Raw genomic sequence first — 23,989 nt, 5'->3', positions numbered from 1 at the left:
GTGCCCATGACGGTGGATTGGACAAAAAAATATGTTACATATAGGTCATGGAATACTACATAGCCATAAAAAAAATGAAATCATGTCCTTTGTAGCAGCACGGATGCAGCTGGAGGCTGCAATCCTAAACGAATTAATGCAGAAACAGAAAACCAAATATTGAATGTTCTCACTTATAAGTAGGAGCTAAGGCTGAGGGGAGTGGCTCACACCTGTAATCCCAGCATGTTGGGAGGCCAAGTTGGGAAGATTACTTGAGCCCAGGAGTTTGTAGACCAGCTCGGGTAACATAACGAAATGCTGTCTCCATGAAAAATTTAAACATTAGCCGGGCATAGTAGCACGTGTGTATAATGACAGCTACTTGGGAGGGTAAGGTGGGAGGATCACTTGGGCCAGAGGGGTTGAAGCTGCAGTGAGCAATGATCACATCACTGAACTCCAGTCTGGGTGACAGAGCAAGACCCCATCTCAAAAAAACATAAAAAATAAAGTAAGTGGAAGTTAAACGTTGAGTACACATGGACACAGAGATGGAAACAATAAACACTGGAGATGAGACGGGAAGGAGCGGGGCAAGGGTTGAAAAACTACCTATCAGGTACTATGTTCACTACGTGAGTGATAGGATCCTTAGAAGCCCAAACCACAGCATCACACAATATACCTATGTAACAAACCTGCACGTGTAACCCCTGAATCTAAAATAAAAAATTAAATTAAATTAAAATTTAAAAAAAAAAAAAAAAAACACGACCGATGTGGCCGGGCGCGGTGGCTCACGTCTGTAATCCCAGCACTTTGGGAGGCCGAGACGGGCGGATCACGAGGTCAGGAGATCGAGACCATCCTGGCTAACACGGTGAAACCCCGTCTCTACTAAAAAATACGAAAAACTAGCCAGGCGTGGTGGCGGGCGCCTGTAGTCCCAGCTACTCGGGAGGCTGAGGCAGGAGAACGGCGTGAACCCCGGAGGCGGATCTTGTGGTGAGCAGAGATTGCGCCGCTGCACTCCGGCCTGGGCGGCAAAGCGAGACTCCGTCTCAAAAAAAAAAGGATGGATGCACATAGATTTGGAAGACGAAGTAAATACATTTATTAAACACTGTAGTGTTTCATTTCACTTGGAAATGTAATGTTTACTTCAATTTTTACGAGGGGAGCTTTATGGAAAGATGCATTTGTGTTTATTATGTACTCTGTTTTATGCTGGGTAGTAGTAAACTCTCACAGGAATTAATGAGAAGAAATTTGTAATATGATAACTATTTTTCTTCATATTATTTCCTATGATTATAATTAGAGGGAATTGTTACACTTTCATTCTTCTCTATTACACTCAATATATTAAGATAGCTTATTATAAGCAGTATGCATATCTCAGAGAATACAATTTATATTTTGAAGTTAGAATACAAATTCTAACTTCAAAAAGTAAATTAAATTTTAAAAATAGAACGACACAAAATTACTGAAGATACCAAACAAAATCAGTACTGAATATGCATAGAAAGTACCTATCAGGAAGAAACCTAACATTACCTCTGAGGTTCTTCTGATCATTATTTTACTGCTTCTACTCACGTTTTTCTCATCGTCTCACAAGCAAGGTTCATTTTTGCTTAACAATATATCTTCACCACCTAGCACAGCACCTGGCATAAAAATTTATATTGAATTAATTAATTATTTTAGTTCAGAAAAGATAAGTTACCATTGGAAAACATGGTCTACAGATACAGTGTGAGAAGAAATCTGATCTTGGAATCAAAAGATTTTGAGTTATCACTCCTGTATTCACTTGTAAACAAGCTGAGTGACCCGGACAAGTCTCTAATGAACTCAAAGATCAGTTTCTTTATCTATACAATCAGAGATTTGGCATAGAATCATCTCTAAAATTCTCTTAATTTTTGGAAAAGTCTTAAGAATTGTATTCTCTGAGATATGTAACAAGCTCTCTATCCTAATGTATTGACTGTACTAGAGAAGAATGAATTAAAGTGTAACAATTCCCTCTAATTATAATCATTTATGTGTGCTCATTATTGCATAATGCGATTGCCAAAGCAGGCATTTGGTTGGGGTTTCAGTGGCTATAACAAGCACTTTGTGACCTCTACTGGACACACAGGGTAAAGTCTTGTATGAGTCCAGGAGTTCGTAGACCAGCTGGGGCAACATAATGAAACACTGTCTCTATGAAAAATGTAAACATTAGCCAGGCCTAGTAGCACAGGTCTGTAATGACAGCTACTTGGGAGAGTAGAGTGGGGAAGATTCGACTAAGCATGACTATTTTGTCAAGATGCAGAAAAGAAAGAAGGGAAGATTGCTAGCAAATACGTTCCCTCCATTTAGGGATTGTATACAATTGCACTTGCCTTTAATTAGATGTGTGAATAACCTATAACAAGTATGTGGTTGAAGTACACTGTTGAGGAACTGGAGCTAAATATCTGACACCTCCAGTCCCTTCAAACTGAGACCCTACAACTCTTTGAAATAGCAAAAGCCTCAACTTGGTCAGAAGTGCAAATGGTTCTGAGATTAAAATGAAAAAAAGAAAAGAGAGGAATGAGAATTCTAGCCAAGAAAATTAAAATAGAGAGTGTGGAACTTAACAAAATAGTTCTAAATTTTATCTTGAAGAACAAACATGTTAAACATAGCCAGTATGTTTTTTATAGATTGCAAAAACAAAGAACTTGATGGAACAGATATAAGAATGTGTAATACAGTGACAATGACTAAAACAACGTAGGACCAGTCTCAGAACATGGGAATGGAAGAAAATGTCAAAAGGAACTCCCAAAAGCTGTGAGAATTTAGTACATTATAAAGTCACATATTAAGGCCGGGTCCGGTGGCTCACGCCTGTAATCCTAGCACTTTGGGAGGTTGAGGCAGGTGAACTATTCGAGGTCAGAAGTTCAAGACCAGCCTGGCCAATATGGTGAAACCCCGTCTCTACTAAAACTACAAAAATTAGCCAGGCGTGGTGGCACGCACCTATAATCCCAGCCACTTGGTAGGCTGAGGCAGGAGAATCGCTTGAACCCAGGAGGCAGAGGCTGCAGTGAACAGAGATCACTGCACTCCAGTCTAGGGAAAAGAGCAAGATTCTGTCTCAAAAAAATAAAAAATAAAAATAAATAGGCCGAGAGCGGTGGCTCATGCCTGTAATCCCAGGACTTTGGGAGGCCGAGGCGGGCAGATCACGATGTCAGGAGATTGAGACCATCCTGGCTAACACGGTGAAACCCCGTCTCTACTAAAAATACAAAAAATTACTGGGCATGGTGGTGGGCACCTGTAGTCTCAGTTACTCGGGAGGCTGAGGCAGGAGAATGGCGTGAACCTGGAAGGCGGAGCTTGCAATGAGCCAAGATTGCTCCACTGCACTCCAGCCTGGGTGACAGAACAAGACTCCACCTCAAAAAATAAATAAATAAATAAAGTCACATATTAAATGAGAATTTTCAACTTTGAGAAAGAATTATGTTATATCCCTATCTCTGGCCTTGATACGCAGTATTAATATATTTTGACTTATCAAAGTAAGTCAAATATATTAATATTTGACTTATTTCTTTTTTTTTTTTTTTGAGACGGGTCTTATTCTGTTGCCCAAGCTGGAGTGCAGTGGCACAATCACAGCTCACTGCAGCCTCAGCCTCCTGGGTTCAAGCAATCCTCTTACTTCAGCCTCTCAAGTAACAGGAGGACAGGCATGAGCCACCACGTCTGGCCAATATTTTATTTGTGTAGAGATGGGTTCTTGCTGTTTTGCCCAAGCTAGTTGGACTCCTGGGCTAGGCAATACTCTCATCTCAGCCTCCCAAAGTGTTGGGATTACAGGCATGAGCCACTGCACCTGGCTGAAAGTCAAAATTCTTAAGACAATTACTGACAGGTTTTTCGTGCATAAAAATTATAAATAGTCCTACTGCAAAAACAATCAAGATATATTGAAAACTGAAAACAGTTAAAGCATACAACCACCCGGGCACAGAGGCTCACGCCTGTAATCCCAACACTTTGGGAGGCCGAGGCCAGCGGATCACCTGAGGTCAGGGGTTCAAGATCAGCATGGCCTACATGGTGAAGACCCATCTCTACTAAAAATACAAAAATTGGCCGGGCATGGTGGTGGGCACCTGTAATCCCAGCTAATCAGGAGGCTAAGGCAGAAGAATCACTTGAACCTGGGAGACAGAGTTCGCAGTGAGCTGAGATCACCCCACTGCACTCCAGCCTGGATGACAAGAGTGAAACTCTGTCTCAAAAAATAAATAAATAAAAATAAAACATATACAACCTAATAGGAGGTGCTATACTTAATATATAAGCAATTTTGAATTGATAAGAAAAAAAGCAAAAGAATTTTAAAAATAGACAAAGTATACAAGCAAATCACACACACAGAAAACAAATAGACAAAAATATGTGAAATCAAGGACATGAGAAAAAGTGTGACATCACTTATCATTAAGGAAATGCAAACTAACCTATAACCAATATGTAGGTTATATTAAGTAAAACTCGGAGAATGCCATCAGAAATCAACTTTAGTTTACAACTGGTTATCCAAATCAACTCTGTGAGGCTGGGTTGGGTTTGATTTTGTGTGTGTGTTTTTTGTTTGTCTGGTTTTTGTATTTTCTCATTACTCTCTAATTTAAAACATAAAAATTAAAAAGTTGTGTTGTCACTTCTAATCACAGAAAACATTCTTACTTCAGTACCTAAAATGTCTAATACTATGTAACAATCACAACTCTGAATTCCATTTAAAAGAAAAGTGACTCTCCTCCCCCAGCTCGGCCCTGCTTCAGATAGAGAGATAATAGCAAAAACAAAATGGGGAGCATGGGGTGAACCTGTTTCCTCATCTTGCACTTTTACTAATCAATAAGATCTTTCTTATCCCCAATCTGTCACTATTTATGATGTCTCTGAGATGGTGGCACCTGGGTGAGCTGAATAGGATCCCTCAAAAAGTATATCATCTTGAAGACCTAACCCCGAGCATTTCAGAATGTAACCTTATTTGGAGACAGTATCTTTTTTTTTTTTTTTTTTTGAGACGGAGTCTTGCTCTGTCGCCCGGGCTGGAGTGCAGTGGCCGGATCTCAGCTCACTGCAAGCTCCGCCTCCCGGGTTCATGCCATTCTCCTGCCTCAGCCTCCGGAGTAGCTGGGATTACAGGCACCCCCATCATGCTTGGCTAATTTTTTGTATTTTTAGTAGAGACAGGGTTTCACCATGTTGGCCAGGCTGGTCTCGAACTCCTGAAATCAAGTGATACACCTGCCTCGGCCTCCCAAACTGCTGGCATTACCGGCATCAGGCAACATGCCTGGCCATACTTCTATTTCTTTTTTTTTTTTTTTTGAGACAGAGTCTCACTCTGTCACCCAGGCTGGAGTGCTGTGGCCGGATCTCAGCTCACTGCAAGCTCCGCCTCCCAGGTTCACACCATTCTCCTGCCTCAGCCTCCAGAGTAGCTGGGACTACAGGCACCCGCCACCTCACCCGGCTAGTTTTTTGTCCTTTTTTTTTTTTGGTAGAGACGGGGTTTCACCGTGTTAGCCAGGATGGTCTCGATCTCCTGACCTCGTGATCCACCTGTCTCGGCCTCCCAAAGTGCTGGGATTACAGGCTTGAGCCATCGTGCCCGACCAGGAGACAGTATCTTTATAGAGGTAATCAAGTTAAATGAGGTCATTAGTATGACTCTAATCCAATTTGCTGAAATTTGCATTCACACAGACATATACAGAAGAAAGATGATGTGAGGAGATGTAGGAAGAAGACGGTCGTCTCCACGCTAAAGAGAGGCCTGGAAAAGATCCTTCCTCACAGCCCTTAGAAGCAACAAGCAACCCTGCAGACACCTTGATTTCAGACTTCCAGCCTCCAGAACAGTGAAGCAATAAGCTTCTGTTGTTTAAGCCACCCAGTGTGTGGCACTTTGTTTTGTGTTTGTTTGTGTGTTTGTTTGTTAGAGACAGGGTCTCACTATTTGCCCAGGCTGTTATTAAAGTCCCAGGCTCAAGCAATTCTCCCACCTCAGCCTCCCAAAGTGCTGGCTTACAGGTGTGAGCCACTATGTCCAGCCTGTGGTACTTTGTCATGGCAGCTCTAGGAAACTAGTACAGCACTCAACAGTACTTTCCTTCTTAAAGAAGAATTCATAAAGCACTCATGAGAGAAAGAGGGTGCTTTAATAGTGATATCCAGTCTCTAAACAAACAAACTGCCACACACTGGGTGGTTTAAACAACAGAAGCTTATTGCCTCACTGTTCTGGAGGCTGGAAGCCTGAAATCAAGGTGTCTGCAGGATTGCTTGTTGCTTCTAAGGGCTGTGAGGAAGGATCTTTTCCAGGACCTCTCTTTGACATTTTGAAGTGCTAGAGGTCAGGACTTCAAGATATCAAATGTTTCACATGCACACACACACACACACACATGCACATGCGCGCATGCACACACACACACACACACCCCTGCTGAGGATCTCTCATCTGCCATTCCCTTGATGCAGGCAAATTCATCTCTGCTGAGTTGTTGGCTGGTTGCACATGATTATTCCCTCAGGCCCAGGACATCCCATCATCACACCTACTCCACCTTCTTTCTCCCTGTCTTTGATGCAGTTTTGTTTGACAGGATGTAAGAAACTCTACCTTGGCACTCTACACTGGAGTCCACACCTAGTCATGGAGTCCACACCTAGTCAACAGGACATGCACACCTTTGCCCCACCATCAATGGAAATGTGGCTACTTCCCATGGAGTCCACACCTAGTCAACAGGACATGCACACCTTTGCCCCACCATCAATGGAAATGTGGCTACTTCCCAACTGCAACTCTCTACTTTTGGTGCCACAGGCAGCTTCTACCAGCCTCCAAACATATGATTTTCTCAAGCCAGTGTCAAACCCCAATGCCCAGTGTCCCTCAAACTGCAGAAGAATTATATTAAACTCTCTGAATGATCTAGAAATGTCTTTCACTGGGCTTCACAGAGCACCCCTCAACACTTGCCATTGAATAGAGGAAGGCATGAAAGTCACAGTACACCAACAACTCTGTTAACGAAATCCTTATTCTCCAGTCTCCACTTCCTGTCTTGGCTTTTCTATGGTTTTCTACAGGCTGGCAGAGAATGGGCAGCTAAAAATAGCAAAGCCAGTTCCTACCACCTGCTGCATAAACTCTGCCTAAGAGGCCCAGCACCTCATTTTGAAATGTGGAGATTACCTTGTGGTCCCAAGCAAAACTGAGGCAGAAACAATCGCATTTTAACATCCTGTTATAAATGTAACATTGAGTGGTGTTTTTCACCTTTCATATTGACAAAGCTCTAGAAAAATTATAATATCCTTCTTTAGCAAGGGTGTTGATCAAGAAAACACTCTGATAAGCTGTTCATGGAGGCCAATTTTGCACAACTATATAAAGTCAAAAGATTTAAAATGAACATTCCCTTTGATCCATAAATTTCTCTTTTTGAAAGTGCCCAAAAGAAATACAAAATAACAAAAATGTACAAGGCTGTTTACTGCAGCATGGCCTATAACAACAGATTTGTAAATAATTTAACTGAGCAACAATAATTATTCATTATGATGAACACATTCATAGAAATACTTTAATATAACCAGTGAATACTGAGACAGAAAACAAGAAGACTAATTGGCATTGTTCTTTCTTCTTGTTCAAACAATTAAGGAGTTGATGCATTCTTTGCACCTGTTGATTTAATAGATGAGAACAGCTGAAATAGCTTTCTTGTAAAAACTTCAGTAACTCTTCCAGTTGAGACTGAATTTATTTTACCTTGAAACCTCTGGAATAAGTGTAGACACATTAATTTTGCTCATGGCACTATGGTAGATGCTCAAGAGATGTTTGTTGAATGAATAGTCACCTAGAAGCCTAGAAGCCCACTTTGACTTGTCCCACCTTTCTGAACCAAACCAATGTATTTCTTAAATGCATTTGATTGATGTCTCATGCCCCTCTAAAATGTATAAAGCCAAGCTACAACTCTACCACCTTGGGCACATGTTCTCAGGTCACGGTTGCTCATATTTGGCTCAGAATAAATCTCTTCCAATATCTTACAGTGTTTCACTCTTTTCATCGACAATATTGTTCATTCACTGAGATCTCTGGAATCCCAGACCGTGCTCAAATTCTGATGGTACTGTTTTCCTGTTGTATGACCCAGAACAAGTCAAATTATTTCACCTTCAGGATGGAATCTGCAAAATAAATATAATGACTTATCTCATAGATTCGTTGGCACGACTAACGAATGAGGTACTCAATGACACACTGCAATTGCCCTATAAATGTTAAACCATTGCCAAATCTGGTATTCTCCTAATGTCTTTGAGGGGTCCCCTAGAAAAAGGTCTCAAAAGCTGTGAATCGTAAGGGACCACCTTGCTAAGCAACTGGCAGGCATTGACAGTTGTACTCCGCAGAAAAAATAAATAAATAAAACAAAAGACTCCCCGCCCCGCCGCCCTCTTCTGGGGAAAAACTGCGGATTGGAAGGAGAACCCCAGAGGGCCAACACCGGCCCTTGGGCGTGGCTGGACGCACAGCGCCTTTGACCGGCGGAACTCAACCTCAGTCGCTCGAGTTTCTTCCGCTTCCGCCGGGACTCTGCGGAGTGGACCGGAGTGAACACAACTTCCGGCCACACTGAGCGATGTCCTGAGCTGATTCCAGCTAGGCACTAGAGCGCCGCTGCCTACCAGGGTGGAGGAGAGCGTTGTAGTTGCTGTGGGGACCTCCGCGCCGCCGGACGTCCGTGACTATGTGGAGGCTACTGGCTCGCGCTAGTGCGCCGCTCCTGCGGGTGCCCTTGTCAGGTCAGAAGTCCCTTTTGGTTCCTAAAGACTGTACCCCTCTTCCTCCCCCACCCTCCAGTGCTTTTTCTCCCTAACCCAAAAAGCGGCTCTGCATATGCTTGGTGAAGGACTGGTTGGGGACTACGCTGTCCCACCGCCGACCTCCACCGTAGGGGTTCGAGCAAGAGGGTCACAACTGCGTCTGGGAGTCGGCGCCCAGAGACCCCGGCTGGCTTTCTGCGGAGCCTGAGCCTCTGAGTACCTTTAGTGGAAGCCGCATCCCAACCTCAAGACTCTTCCGGCGGAAGTACTTTTGGGCCGGCTTAGTGGCTCACGCCTTTAATGCCAGCACTCTGGGAGGCCGAGGTGGGCGGATCACTTGCGGTCAGGAGTTTGAAACCAGCCAGGCCAACATGGTGAAACCCTGTCTCTACTAAAAATACAAAAAAAAATGAGCTAGGCGTGGTGGCGGGCGCCTGTAATCCCAGCTACTCCGGAGTCTGAGGCAGGAGAATCTCTTGAACCTGGGAGGCGGAGGTTGCAGTGAGCCGAGATCGCGCCACTGCACTGGGGCCTGGGCGACACAGCAAGACTCCGTCTCAAAAAAATAGAATAAATAAGAATAAGAAGTAGTACCTTTGGCCCAGGTTGTATCGGGGTCCTGGCCTTGTTACCTTCGTCGTTTAACTTGGTTTGTCTTTGTAGATTCTTGGGCACCCCTCCCCGCCAGTGCTGGCCTAAAAACACTGCTCCCAGTACCAAGTTTTGAAGGTGAGAGCTTGCCTTTCTGCTGTTGATAAATCTTTTCTCTGATGGAAACCAGGAGAGGGTGGGAGATGACATAGGAGTGTTCTTGTGTTTCTTGTCCCCGTTCAGTCTTTCAATAAATATGTTTTTAGAGCGTACTGTCTTGCCAACCAATATTCTGAGCACTAGAAATAAAGAACAAAGGAAACCAAAAAAGTTCCCTGCTCTTAGGGAGCAGCGTCTAATGAGATAGCTCCCCTAACGCCTGCCACTGGTGTGTGGCCCATGGTCCACTCAGCCAGTAGTCAGTTGGCCTGAAATCTGGATTTTTGGCCAGGCACGGTGGTTCACGCCTGTAATCCCAGCACTTTAGGAGGCAGAGGCGGGTGGATCACTCGAGGCCAGGAGTGGGGACCAGCCTGCCAACCTGGCGAAACCCTGTCTCTACTAAAAATACCAAAAATTAACTGGTAGTGCACATCTGTAATCCCAGCTTCTCAGGAGGCCAGTCCACTCCAGTCTGGGCAACAGACTGAGACTTTGTCTCAAAAGAAAAAAAAAAATCTGGACTTTTGATATTCTCTCCAAATAAGGTTACATATATGCAGTCATCTAACGATATGTGAAAAAGCTCTGTTAAATTTAAGATAAGTATTGTAATTTTGTAAAACTAGTTTACTTTTTTAAAAAGAAATATACTGGAACCCTCAAAAAAATGAATAGGGTCTGTATATCTGAGGGTCTTCTGTACAGAACTGTTCAACCACTATATGTTTGGAAAGTACATTTGACTTGTAAGTGAAAGAAAGCATTACTAAGTTTCTCTGTAGCTGCATATAGAAGCTGATGGGCAGCTTCTGAAACTCTGATAGTAATAATTTGATATTTCCTCAAACTCTTCTGTTTTGTATTTGTCTCCATTGTAAAGCCATACTTGGTTCACTGTATACATTTTTTAAAATAATTTATTTAATTTTTTTCCCCAAATTGTCAAGTAAGGATGATAAAGATGTCACATGTCTGGCCTGAAGTTTTGTCCACCCACCCAAACCTGGCACACTAACCTGTGCAGGTCTCAGCATGAAAAGTCCCTGCATATATGAGAGAAAGAGCATTGATCAAAGGATTCGTGGGTTGTAAGTTTCTCAACAAGAATATGGCAGAGCTAGAGAACGTAGATATTTTAATGTACAATATAGTATTCTTCCACTACTCCCATTAACATCCAGAGAGTCAGGGAAGTATGTGTATATATTTTTGTGACATGCTGTGTAGCTTTGCTGTTGAACTGGATGGCATAGACCAAATTATAAAATGTTTCTAGCCCTTGGGTTCCTCTTCTATAAAATGGAAATTAAAAATACTACATGCCTAACGTCCTGTTTGTTTATTTGGGTAATAGTGATGTGTGTTCATGTGTTCACCTTCTGGTAATTCACTGAGCTGTATATTTTCAGTTTGGCCCTTTGATATATCTGTGGTAAACTTTGACAAGTTAAAAATTTTTTAAAAAGGGAGCCCTAAAAGAATATCAAGGCTATACAGTTGTCTTAAAGATTAAGTGAACTAGTGATTTCCAAAAAAATCCCTGTTACAGTGTTAAGCACAGAGTTGGTGATTAATAAATGCATTTGGATTCAGAGGACAAAACTTTGCTATCTTTAAAGTTTTAGAAACATTTGCATTAGCCACTGTCATAGCCAGAAGATTCCATTGTCACTAAAAGCCTCTGCAAAAATGCAATATACCTTTAGAATTACTGTTCAGTGGTAACTTTTAAGACTTTCGGGCTGGATACGGTGGCTCACACTTGTAATTCCAACACTTTGGGAGGTAAAGGCAGGAAAATCACTTGAGGCCAGGAGTTTGAAACCAACCTAGGCAACATAGTGAGACCTTGGCTCTACCAAAAAATGAAGAAGAAAGAAATTAAGACTTTCTCCTGTTACAATTCTAGGAAAAAAATAGATCTTTTGAGATGCGTAGTTTTACTTTATCCTGGTTGTCTGTGCTCCTTTTAGATGTTTCCATTCCTGAAAAACCCAAGCTTAGATTTATTGAAAGGGCACCACTTGTGCCAAAAGTAAGAAGACAGCCTAAAAATTTGAGTGACATACGGGGACCTTCCACTGAAGCTACGGAGTTCACACAAGGCAAATTTGCAATCTTGGTGAGTGAATTCAGCATCAAGCAGCAATGGGATGGAAGCTAGGGAATAACAAAATCTCATACTCCTTGGATAATTTAGTCTCTTCCTTTACAGTTTGTATTAGAACTGCCACCAGTAGCTCTTTAAACTGATACGTACAGAGGCTACTGAGTACCCAGTAAACATTTGGGTTATACATTTTTTTTAAAATGGAGAATGAAAATAATGTAAAAGCAGAAGGAAGCAGCTAGCTAATTTGCCCCATAATCAGATCATGAGATCTTTTCAAGCCCTGGTAAAATAAAACCATCTACAATTTAGGATGTGGAAAACAGCTGTTTCCTTACTTGCTGAGTAGCTTCCATGAAGACTTGATGTCAGCAGCTACACAGATGGGTGTGCACTAGGATTTTTTTTCCACCAGGCAGCCAGAGTGATATTCTAAAGTCCCCTTCCTGCAGCCTAATCACCCCCACTGACCTCTCAGAACCTCCTGCCCACTCTCCCCATTCCTCACCGTACTCCATCCACACTGGTTTCTGTTCAACTTGCCAAGCCCTTTGCTGTGCCAGGGCCTTCATATAAGCCTTTCTTATGCCTGGCACACTCTTCTCTTTTCCCTTGGCTAGTTGTTCTTTTTATTCTGGCCTTAGCTTTAGATGTCACATCTTCAAAGAAGCCTTCCCTGGCTCTCCACTGAAATTGGTCCCCCTTCGCTGTCTTTATTACTGTGTACCCTAGGCTTTTCCTTCATGGGACTTATTAAAACTAAAGTTTTATTTTCAACTGTATCATTGAAGCCACAGTTACTAGAAGAGACAAAATAATAGAGCCCATAGAAGATATCAAAGTCCGCATGTGTTTCTAATTCTCCCATTCACTTTTAGGCATTGGGTGGTGGCTACCTGCATTGGGGCCACTTTGAAATGATGCGCCTGACAATCAACCGCGCTATGGACCCGAAGAACATGTTTGCCATATGGCGAGTACCAGCCCCTTTCAAGCCCATCACTCGCAAAGGTGTTGGGCACCGCATGGGGGGAGGCAAAGGTGCCGTTGACCACTACGTGACACCTGTGAAGGCTGGCCGCCTTGTAGTAGAGATGGGTGGGCGTTGTGAATTCAAAGAAGTGCAAGGTTTCCTTGACCAGGTTGCCCACAAGTTGCCCTTCGCAGCAAAGGCTGTGAGCCACGAGACTCTAGAGAAGATGCGAAAAGATCAAGAGGAAAGAGAACGTAACAACCAAAACCCCTGGACATTTGAGCGAATAGCCACTGCCAACATGCTGGGCATACGGAAAGTACTGAGCCCATATGACTTGACCCACAAGGGGAAATACTGGGGCAAGTTCTACATGCCCAAACGTGTGTAGCGACTGTAGGAGATAACTGTATATAGGCTATTGAAAGAAGGATTCTGCATTTCTATTCCCCTCAGCCGACCCACTAAAGTCTTTGGGTAGCTCTTAAACCATAACTAAGGAGCAGCATGAGAGTAGATGATTTCTGAAAAACAATGTTATTTGTTGATTTAAAAAGAAAACTGTATTATATTTTTATTAAATAACATTTGAACATCACTTCAGGATATAAATTCTCATTGGTCATTCTTAATCCCTTCAAAGATTAAGAAATAGGCCTGAATGACTGTGAAGAGTTCTTGGTTCTCCTGGGGTGTAAGATGAACATGAAGGCTGAAGCAAATGTTTGCATTCCCCCATCTATGATGCAAGTCTCACTTAAATGTTTCTACTGCCTTTTATGTGTACACACTTCAGGAGCCAGTTTCTGTGAGATTTTACTAGGTTTAAAACACATTTTTAGAGTAAGAAAAAAAAACAACACTTCGTAGAGCAATTGATTCAGCGTTTATTGATGCCCAGTTACCCAGCTTCTCACAGTCTTGGAAGGGGGATGTTGGACAATATGCAAGGAACATACCCTTTGCCTTTTAGCAAAAGGAACCAATAACAAAAGTTAGAACTGTGTGGCCTTTTCTAGGTCTGAAATTCTCCAAAGAGGGAGGGTGTTTGGCTCTATGTTTGTGCCCCTGCAGAGTCTAGTACAGTGCTGTGTGCCATGCAACACGTAAATTCTTACAGCTAGTGAATGAGGGCCCCCTGGGACTCAGATCCTCGCAGCTCCAGCTCCGTTTGCCCAGATTAACGTTTTCCAAACCTAAGCAGCTGCACTGTTCTATCCCCTATTCAAATTAAAGGAAGCACAAATTAATAGAAATATTAAACCACTGGCTTTTGAAGGTGGGTAGAAAACAGCACTGACCAAAATATTTTTTAATCCCACTTTCTTAAAAAATAAGGTATCAAATAATTTACTTTCAAAAGTACAAACTTAGCAGTTGTGTGCTCCTCACCGTTATATACTGTGATTTTTTTAATGAATTTTTGTCACATAATCACTAAGTTATCTGCACTAGAACTCATATTCACTTAGCTGGTTTTAAAGCTGAACACAACTGAACCTTGAATGGAACTGGGGACAGTATTTAGAACAGTTTTTCTTTTTTTTTTTTTTTTTTTTTGAGACAGAATTTCGCTCTTGTTGCCCAGGCTGGAGTGCAGTGGCGCTCGGCTCAGTGCAACCTCCGCCTCCTGCATTCATGTAGTTCTCATGCCTCAGCCTCCCAAGTAGCTGGGATTACAGGTGCAAGCCACCATGCCTGGCTAATTTTGTATTTTTAGTAGATATGTTGGTAAGGCTGGTCTCAAACTCCTGACCTCAGGTGATCTACCTGCCTCGGCCTCCCAAAGTGCTGGGATTACAGGCATGAGCCACCATGCCCGGCCTATAACAGTTTCTTACACATAAATTACTGGCCAGCAGTTTCAGCTAGCAACACAAATCAGGTGAGAGGTGAAGTGACAGATAACCTCATTTCACCTTTCTCACCTACACCTTTATCTGTTCTTTGTTATGGTTCACAAAGTGTTATACTGATGTGTGAGTTCAGTCATACTATAAACCTGTTTCTTTTATTTTGTGGGCCTGTATTTCGTTACTGAACTACAGTCCTGGGGCCAGCCATCTTCTCCACAGATTAAGAGGCTGTTGCTAGAACCCCACCATGACCACCCACAGAAAAAGCACTTTAAAGTTTATGTTGTGGTAATGGGGAGAAAGGTTGGTCGCATTTTTGCATGAGTCGATCAGCCTGTTCCCAAGCGGCTTTACACAGCCTCTGATAGTAACAAACCGTGTTCTCATTGGTACCTTAAAGAGTTTAGGAGTCAAACCCAAAGATTTGTCCCCGACTGAAATAAGAGCTTAATTATAAGTAATTAAGTCAGCAGATATTTGAGTACCTGTAAGCAGCAGGCACTGTGCTAAAAAGTGGGAACACAGCAGTGAGCAAGATAGGCATGTGCTTATCCTTAAACTTCACTTTTAAGACTACTACTGGAGCCTGAAAGAGGAAACAGATGTAGAGTGGTCAAAGGTGAGACCTAGAGGAGCTTGAAGAACAGAAGTGCCCAGACTTGACCAACTCACAGCAGTTCAAGTAAGATCCTGTTGAGTCAGGTGTGCTACGATAGCTGCCCCTTCACAGCCATACTGCACATGCAGGCTGTAAGTTTCACTTCCTAAAGAGGCACCCACTCCGCTTTCTTCTCTACCCTGCAGTCCTCCTTTAAGCCATCTGCCTAATCAGCTATGTATCTGTACTCCCTGTCCCTGTCCTCCTAAGTTTGTTCTTCTTTGCATAATTCTTAATAAGTAGTTGATTGGTGCCCTGTTTCATAAGAAGTTTCATAATGGAAAGAGGAGAAGCTGATGAGGAGTCTGCGTGGAGAAGTGATGGTACCACAGAAGTGGAAGGAGGATTAGAAATGCCAGTCGATCAATCTGTGAGGGCTGTGGGAGATAATAGAAAAATGGAGGAAAAAAAAATCATAGATTATATAGCATGGTGTTCGTGGCTGGGATCACCAAATCCCTCTTACCCGGGGTAAGGGACTATATACACAAGGCTGTGTTAACTTTCATTAACCTTGAAAGGGAAGAAATTTAATTTGAATTTACTGTGTGGCCGGCCCTCTTCCAAAAAGTTGAAGATACACCTAATTAAGAATGAATTCTTGTTCCTTTTGTCACTTCCAGATACCAAGGCTCAAACTGTTTAGCAGGAATCAATATCCTTGACCTGTACAAAGTATTCTGCCACACCAGGTTATAGGACAGATTGCTGCCTTCTGTCCCCCCATCTCCTCCCACAGACTACCTGCTAACAGCTCATTCTTCACTCACTTTTCTGTCTCTGAAACATCCCTTTCCTTAGTTTTCTCTAACCTTTATTAGCACTGAATCCCACCCAGATTAAGGCACCCAGAGTGCCCCCAAGGCCCAAAGGTTTCAAGTAAGTGAAAGAAAGCCTGACTGTCCCCACAGATGGCTCACCTTTTTCAGGCAAATATGCTCCCAATGGTGGAAGCTAAGATGATCGCAAGGATAATACAGCAGATCATGATCATGATCTTCTTCTGCTCATCCAGACAAGGAAAGAAAGAACACATAAGAAACATCACCGCAAAAAGTATTCTGCAGGGAGACAAGTGCATGTGGCCATGGAAGAGGGTACGAAGGAAGAGAGCAACAGAAGGAAAAAGGAGATGGATCTGGCTTCTAGGACCCAGAATGCCAACAGAAATGTTATTTTTGGTGAGACATTCAAAAGTTAGATCAAAAGGATTCCCAGAGGATGTCTGGTGTGGTCATTCCGCCTTCTAGATAACATCATGACAGATCTTCCCCATTTTCTCCTACAGCCAGACACTCCCAAGGACTGAACCAAATTCTTTTGGGGGGAACACCTCAAATCTGAAACACATAGTTACACTGCATTCTGTGAGAGTTAAACCATATTCAAAAATTGCGCTTTTGAATCATCTGATCCAGCACATGGCTTAAAAAGATGTGAACTGCATTCTAAAACCTGAATAAAAATCACCACATGGTGGCACCAGATCAGTGTTTCTGCATGGAGACAGAGCCAGAACTGTTTCACAATCAATACAAAGTCATTTTTATTTTTAAATTAGCAATAAAATAATCAAGTTTACATTTAAAAAATACAAATAACAACAAAAACCTTCACATGTCGTATTCCAAACTGTAAGCCCCAGGCCTCAATGTAAGAGGAGAGCAAAGGCCTTTAGTGATTTTGTCTCTTGTTGCTGGAGCCCATCCACTGTCTGACATCATGGGCAAGAGGACATCCCCTTGGCTCTGTCTGAGCGCTGGATTGTGACCAGCAGTAAGTAGCCTTTGCAAAGGAAGCTAACGGACAGTGCCTGGATTAAGGGTGCTCACCCTATCCTAGAAAGCATTAAAGTCAAAGCTGAAAATATACATGGTACCCAAAATCAAGGAGACTGCCAGAGAACAGGAGGGGATCTAAGGGATTTACCACTGGGTTAGCACAGACACTACACTAGAAGATTTCCTGGCGACTGCTGCTGTTGCTTCCATGATAAGAATTGAGATAAAGAAGCTGCCAAACTCATTAACCCAGTAGCAGGAAGAGCTACTGTGTAGCCTGTGGTGTTCCCCAACTGACTCAGCCCTCCAGATGAGACATCCTGTAGGCCACATGAATATCAAATTACTGAGGGATGCTCTCAGGACTAAGCCTAGCATAGGCAGCAGGTGGGGAAGGGTGTCAAAAAATTATACTTTCTGTCTGCTAAGCAGAAGAACTTAATTGGGATCAATTTAGCTCACTCCAGAGTTCTCATTTTATTCTCCCAGTGTTCATCCAGAAAACAAGTTTCTTGATGATAGGGGAAGATCACATTTCCATAGTGATTCATTTGCAGGTAAGCAAATGTCCTTTACCCAATTTTTATCCTGGCTCAAAGTTGGCTTTCTTTTTTTTTTTTTTTGAGGTCATAATAGCTTCCATTTTTATTTCCTACTTCCTGACAGACACACACATATGTGTACATACACCTCATACACAATTAGAATACATCTGGAACACATGAGTGAATACACCAGTGTCATGAAATATTTCCAGAGCTTAGGATTCTAGCACCTTGTCCCTTGCCCAATTTAAAATCCCTGATTATTTGTGGCCCCAAGGCAATAGTTTCACAAAGCATCGCTTTCTAACAATGAACAGCCAGTTTCTAAGACTCAGACATGGAAACATATTCCATATCCTCAGCCTTTTGCAAAGCGTAACTTCAGATGACTGTATCATCCTGGTCCCTCCTTGGGTAAATATGAGAGATTACAACACAGAGAAAAATCAAAGTTGCCCCCCCAACTGAACAACTAAGAGCTTAATTTAAGGCTGAATTTCAAACAAGTCAGCTCTTCAGACTAAAATGACATCTGCCAGTCCCCCGTGTTTTCAGGACATAGGGACAACAAACAGGATTGGCATCCTGCCGGGTAGAAGACTCAGATCCAAGCCTTATTGTTGCCAAACTTAGAAGAATCCTTCTGCTTTGTTAAAGATACTCCCCTAAAAGAAAACATTGCAGTTTCTAGGAGAATACTCCATGAGGTAGAAAAATACAGCACCTTGGGAGGGTCTCACAAGAGCTTTCCCAGGTGCAAGGCATAATCTGACACCACAGGGAGGAAGGAAGCTGGGTAGTTCACACAGTCCAGGAGAAAAGGTACTTGAGAGCTGGTGGGGCAGGAGGAGGCTCTGAGGAGAACTCAGGGTCGCAGCAGGTAGATCACATTCCCCCAGGGCTAGATTGTTAGCTGAGTCAGGTCCAAGGGGGGTCGCAAGGAAACAAAGGAACAGGTTGCACTCGCTCTCAGGAAGGCCATTCAGACTCCATTCTCATCTGAAGACAAGGGTGGCCACACCAGGCTGGAGTGAAATCAGTTTCTAGGAGGCAGGGAAAGGAGGAGCTGATCAATACACATGAAGAAGGCAAAGGGCAACAGAAGGAGTCAGCCACAAACCTAGAAGGTGGGGAGGAAAGACCAGCAATCACTATGAAATACACAAACCCAGGACAGAACCTGGAGTTAAATATCCTACTGTACAAAGGACAAAAAGCCCTACTATGAGAGGGAAAAAAAACAGAAAAGCCTCTAGGCCTTTTATAAGCCTTCTCACAGGCTGTCCACACCCATGAAGACGTGGTGGGAAGGGACAATCCCTGGTGAAAACACCTGCTCTGCAGGTCCCACAGCAGCACCACCACAAAGACAGGCTGCAGGAGCTGCTTTCAGGTTCTCGATCTTTTTTTTTTTTTTTTTTTTTTTTTTTTTGAGACGGAGTCTCGCTCTGTCGCCCAGGCTGGAGTGCAGTGGCCGGATCTCAGCTCACTGCAAACTCCGCCTCCTGGGTTTATGCCATTCTCCTGCCTCAGCCTCCCGAGTAGCTGGGACTACAGGTGCCCGCCACCTCACCCGGCTAGTTTTTTTCTATTTTTTTTTTAGTAGAGACGGGGTTTCACCGTGTTAGCCAGGATGGTCTCGATCTCCTGACCTCATGATCCACCCGTCTCGGCCTCCCAAAGTGCTGGGATTACAGGCTTGAGCCACCGCGCCCGGCCTGGGTTCTCGATCTTCATGAACTCCCTGCTGCCTCTCTTTTAGAAAGCAGAAGGGCACAATGAAAAGCACATGGATGAAGTTCAGGGGTCGTATTATGGTGGCTCCACCTTATGAGCTATGTAGCCTTGGGCAAGTTCCTTAACTTCATTGCTCTTTCCCCATCTGTAAAATGAGGATACTATGAACTTAGAGCAAGCAGCTGGCACATTACTAGGAAATATAAACACACCGTCTACCCTCCTGTTCAGAGACCTCTCTCCCTTGGGTGACATGGAGGAAAAGGGGAGTCCAGACCTAGGCAACACATCAGTTTTGACTTTATTAGGGAACATGGAATAAACTACAAAAAAAAAAAAGCGGCTTCACAACTGCTCAGCAATTTAGCAGGTTAAAGATATGTTAGTCAACCAAAAACAACATATTAATTAGTCTGCTCCTCTTTGAGGAGTTACGTCCTGAAAAATGATTCATACACCTTCTGAAGTCCTGGAATTAGGAATAGAAAGGGGCACCACGAATTTGCATATCACCTTTCATCCAAGGATATGGAAAAATCACAACTATTCTATCTTTTTAAAATTTCAACATCTATTTCAACCAGATTGTTCAGAGCCAAAACAAAATTTAAACTTCACATGCAAAAAAGTTAAGGGCTAGACTCCAGGTGCCAGAAAAAAGAGGGGGAAAAAAAAAATCAACAAACCACCTGTCTATGAGAGGTTGTTCATCTCACTGTTGCTTATCTTTCGAGATGAAGTTGAACGCTCAATGCTATAATAAGCTGACTTTTAGATCCTCTGGTCACACGGAAGGAAGGGGGAATAGGAAGAGACACACTGAAACAAATATAAAAGGAAGGCACAGCTCTGGGTACTGGCAGGGTATTACGTGCCAAGTCTTAAAAATGTTTATACCTCTTATCTCAGTAATCCAACTTATATGAGTTGATAATAAAGAGAAAATTTAAACGAGAAAAATATTAAATAAGGTCACACAACTGTTAGCTATAGCAAAATAACATAAACCTCCAACATTGTGAAAATGTTCAATATTTGAGAGTATGACCACAATCTCATATTGGAAATTAGATTTACAAAGAGATTTTAATGCTGTGGAGTGATGCTTATAATTTTGTAACTGGGTAAAAAACTATGGATAATACAGTCTGAACTATGTAAAACTATGAGTGTGTGAACATGCCACAAGGTTATCAGCAATAATATTAAAAGTTCATTAGTGGGCCGGGCGCGGTGGCTCAAGCCTGTAATCCCAGCACTTTGGGAGGCCAAGGCAGGTGGATCACTTGAGTCCAGGAGTTCAAGACCAGCCTGGGTGACATGACAAAACCCTGTCTCTACAAAAAATATAAAAGTTATCCTGGCGTGTTGGTGTACACCTATAGTCCCAGCTACACAGAAGGCTGAGGCAGAAGGAACACCTGAGCCTGGGAGGCAGAGGTTGCAGTGAGCTGAGATCACATCACTGTGCTCCAGCCTGGGCAACAGAGCAAGACACCATCTCAAAAAAAAAAAAAAAAAATTTGTTTTAAAGTCACAGAAGTCTTAACAGTCCTAATAACCAGATTGATATGCTCACTACTATTAAACGTGATTCAGGCCAGGCGTGGTGGCTCACGCCTGTAATCCCAGCACTTTGGGAGGCTGAGGCAGGTGAATCACCTGGGGTCAGGAGTTTGAGACCAGCATGGCCAACATGGTGAAACCTCGTCTCTACTAAAAATACAAAAATTAGCCGGGCATGGTGGCAGGCGCCTGTAATCCCAGCTACTTGGGAGGCTGAGGCAGGAGAATCGCTTGAACCCAGGAGGCAGAGTTTGCAGAGCTGAGATCGCACCATTACACTCCAGCCTGGGGCATAAGAATGAGACTTCGTCTCAAAAAACAAACAAACAAAAAACAACAACAACCAAACAAAGATGATTCGGGCTGGACGCAGTGGCTCACGCCTGTAGTCCCAGCACTTCCCAAGGCTGAGGCGGGCGAATCACCTGAGGTCAGGAGTTCAAGGCCATTCTGGCCAACATGGCAAAACCCCACCTCTACTAATAATACAAAAATTAGCCGGGCACAGTGGCATGTGCCTGTAGTCCCAGCTACTCAGGAGGCTGAGGCAGGAGAATCGCTTGAATCCAGGCGGCGGAGGCTACAGTGAGCTGAGATCATGGCACTGCACTCCAGCCTGAGACAGAATGAGACTCTGTCTCAAAAAAACAGTGATTCAGTGGTAAGTCTATCATTTTTAACAAATTTTCAAGAAAATTAATAGTCTAAATTTTACCATCACTATCCTCTAAGGTTCTCTAGGCTTTACAGATAAGTGGCTACCTTATTTTACAAAGAGAAGCTAGGTCCACTATTAGCTGTGTGAACTTGGCCCTGTTATTCAACATTCTCTTTGACTGAGTTTCTTTGTCTATAAAATGTGCATAATACTGTATCTGTCTCAAAAGATGTTGTAAGGATTCAATGATATATGTATAAGGTGTTTAGCACATTGTCTGGGACAATGCAACACTCAAAAGTGTATTAACTGTCATCCTTTAAGACCCAGTCAGCAACAGGGAAAACTCTGCAGATCCAAATCCCAATTCAGAGCTTCCTTTACATTGAAAAGGATACAGAAAGTAAAGCCCAACATCCATGAAAATCAGTAAGAATTCAGAAGACAGACTCCAGATCCAAGACAGAGATGTACCCAACTTAGAAGCATGCTTCCTGAGTCAGGGGAGTCACGTGGGGTGCTCAGGCATGCTAGGCGAAGTGGTGAGAAATATGACAAGACAGAGACTGGGGACAGAATCTACAGGGTAAGAACAGACAGAGACCTCACCCATGTACTGCAGCCAGAAACCAACGGAACTGTAAGGAGATAAAGAAGCCACAGGCTACTGAAAGTTTTAGAAAGCTCAGTGTCCAAGGACAATCGGGGGAAAGAAGAGGAATTTGAAATTTCAAGCTAATTTCCTCTTGAGCAGCCAAATCCAGAGTCCCCAAGAACCATTCATTTACTTACATTTCAGCGCAGCAGCCTCTTAGGCCACTCTTACTTCGGCCCAACGGGAAGTCCAATAATCAATGCTAAAATGCCCAGCAACACAACTACTAGCACAATGATAATTATCAATTTCTGGAGAGAGGAATAAGACAAAAACAAATCATTACTACAAACAACCAAAAAAATAACTACTCATCCAAAACCCAACCCCTGTCACCTCTACATAGAAAATACCTTACCAATCTGAACAAAAGGCCTACATCTCTACATACAGACATCCTTCTAGGATACTTTATTTATTTTTAAGACAGAGTTTTTCTCTATCACTCAGGCTAGAGTGCAGGGCCATGATCATGGCTCACTGCAGCCTCAACCTCCTGGGCTCAAGTGATCCTCCTGCCTCAGCCTCCTGAGTACCTTGGACTATAGGCATGCACCACCATGCTCAGCTCATTTTTTTTATTTTTGTAGACACAGGGTCTTCCCATGTTCCCCAGTCTGGTCTCAAATTCCTGGGCTCAAGCAATCCTCTCACCTCGGCCTCCCAAAGTTCTGGAATTATAGGCATGAATTGCCACACCCAGCCTAGGACACTGTAAATTTCTTAAATTACTTCTAGGCTAGGAATGCCAGCAGAGGGAAATATGGGGCCTCTCTCAACTCTCAGCTCACACTGCAGTTCTGTGTATGTGGAGAGAGAGAATCAGAGCCACTATCATGGGGTCTCTAAGGAGCAGTTGGCCAAGATAAAAAGTGACTGACTGATTTTTTCCGTTTTAAGAGGGAATGTAAAGGCATTTTTGATAGAGTTCTAATCTCCTACTTTTGTCCATTTGTCCCCTAAAGTACACTCCTACCTGTCAGGCCCAGTACACTGCCTGGATATCAGAAAATACCACCCAGCCTGGATTCACCATGTAAAATAACTATCCAGTCCCCTAAATCCCTGCATAAGCAATAGGTAAAGTTGGAAGAAAAACAAAGAACTAAAGAACAACAATATCAGAGCCCAACAGAAACCGTCAAAGGAGAAAAGTCTAAAAAGCAGAAGCCACCAGAGCTGAATACCCAGAGTCATGAGCACAGAAGCCTACAAGTCCTTAAGCAGCAGGGGCACCAGAGGGTGGGCAATTACTGTGGGGTGGAAGAAAGAGAATGATTGGGATCTGAACTTGAATCCCAGTGCCTCTACTTACTAGGTGGCCTGAATGGCCTGAAGCCAGTTACTGAGTTGCTGACCCTCAACTGTCTCATTTATAAAGTAGAAATAACAGGTGCTCCATCAGATATGAGATAATGTATACATAGCAGTTAGCATGTGCTAGGTACAAGGCAGAGAAAAAGAGAAGGGAGGCGGGGCTTGGGCGCCTGGAGTGGAAGACAATGAAGAGAAGGTTTCTGAACAGAGGAGTCAAGTGGAACATCTGAAAGGCTCATGAGCTAAGTCCAGGAGAAGATTAGCAGCAACACCTGGGCCCTGCATCCATCCTACAGAACTGCCTTTCAAGTGTGGGTTCTTGCGGAGATAGCGTGTGAGCCAGATCCATGCAAGGCACACCTGGGAAGGAAGGGCAAGCAGCCAGTCTCTAGGAAAGGCTGAGGGAGGGGTTGATGAGGCCACGACAGGGAGGGAGGCGTGGGCTCAAGGACACAGGAGGG

The 23,989-nt window shown here is 43.2% G+C and overlaps 2 protein-coding genes across 4 annotated transcripts in view; one reads left to right on the top strand and one right to left on the bottom strand.

Moving 5' to 3' along the window:
• Nucleotides 1–8,641: 8,641 nt before the first annotated feature.
• Nucleotides 8,642–13,367, top strand: MRPL16 (mitochondrial ribosomal protein L16). Of its 2 annotated transcripts, none has more exons than XM_011963505.1 (4): nucleotides 8,642–8,898; nucleotides 9,583–9,648; nucleotides 11,646–11,794; nucleotides 12,661–13,367. In XM_011963505.1, exons 1-4 carry the CDS (start codon nucleotides 8,844–8,846, stop codon nucleotides 13,144–13,146), a joined length of 756 nt encoding a protein of 251 aa, XP_011818895.1. In that variant the 5' UTR covers nucleotides 8,642–8,843; the 3' UTR covers nucleotides 13,147–13,367. The 2 variants fall into 2 exon arrangements, with proteins under 2 accessions (XP_011818895.1, XP_011818896.1); XM_011963506.1 differs by lacking the exon at nucleotides 8,642–8,898 and adding an exon at nucleotides 9,210–9,261.
• Nucleotides 13,368–13,627: 260 nt separating this feature from the next.
• The window catches only part of STX3 (syntaxin 3), a 30,631-nt gene continuing 20,269 nt past the window's right edge, over nucleotides 13,628–23,989 (bottom strand). The window contains exons 9-10 of one of the 2 annotated variants that reach the window (XM_011963503.1): nucleotides 22,349–22,462; nucleotides 13,628–18,638 (exon numbers count right to left, since the gene is read on the bottom strand). In XM_011963503.1, the coding sequence (XP_011818893.1) occupies nucleotides 22,379–22,462 (84 nt within the window). In that variant the 3' untranslated portion in view covers nucleotides 13,628–18,638; nucleotides 22,349–22,378. The remainder of the gene's footprint in view (nucleotides 18,639–22,348; nucleotides 22,463–23,989) is intronic. The other variant, XM_011963504.1, reaches the window with a different exon arrangement.

The sequence above is a fragment of the Colobus angolensis genome, unplaced genomic scaffold (genome assembly GCF_000951035.1).
Source record: "Colobus angolensis palliatus isolate OR3802 unplaced genomic scaffold, Cang.pa_1.0 Scaffold61, whole genome shotgun sequence".
Lineage (NCBI taxonomy): Eukaryota > Metazoa > Chordata > Mammalia > Primates > Cercopithecidae > Colobus > Colobus angolensis.
Note: the sequence above shows the minus strand (reverse complement) of the source record. Positions and strands in the feature narration are given on the sequence as shown.

What these genes read in the sequence shown, in the direction of transcription:
- MRPL16 (XM_011963505.1), top strand. Translation starts at nt 8,844, where the DNA reads ATGTGGAGGCTACTGGCTCGCGCTAGTGCGCCGCTCCTGCGGGTGCCC. An exon ending in CCCAGTACCAAGTTTTGAAG is followed by an intron (nt 9,649 to 11,645) that starts GTGAGAGCTTGC and finishes TGCTCCTTTTAG; the next exon opens with ATGTTTCCATTCCTGAAAAA. An exon ending in AAGGCAAATTTGCAATCTTG is followed by an intron (nt 11,795 to 12,660) that starts GTGAGTGAATTC and finishes ATTCACTTTTAG; the next exon opens with GCATTGGGTGGTGGCTACCT.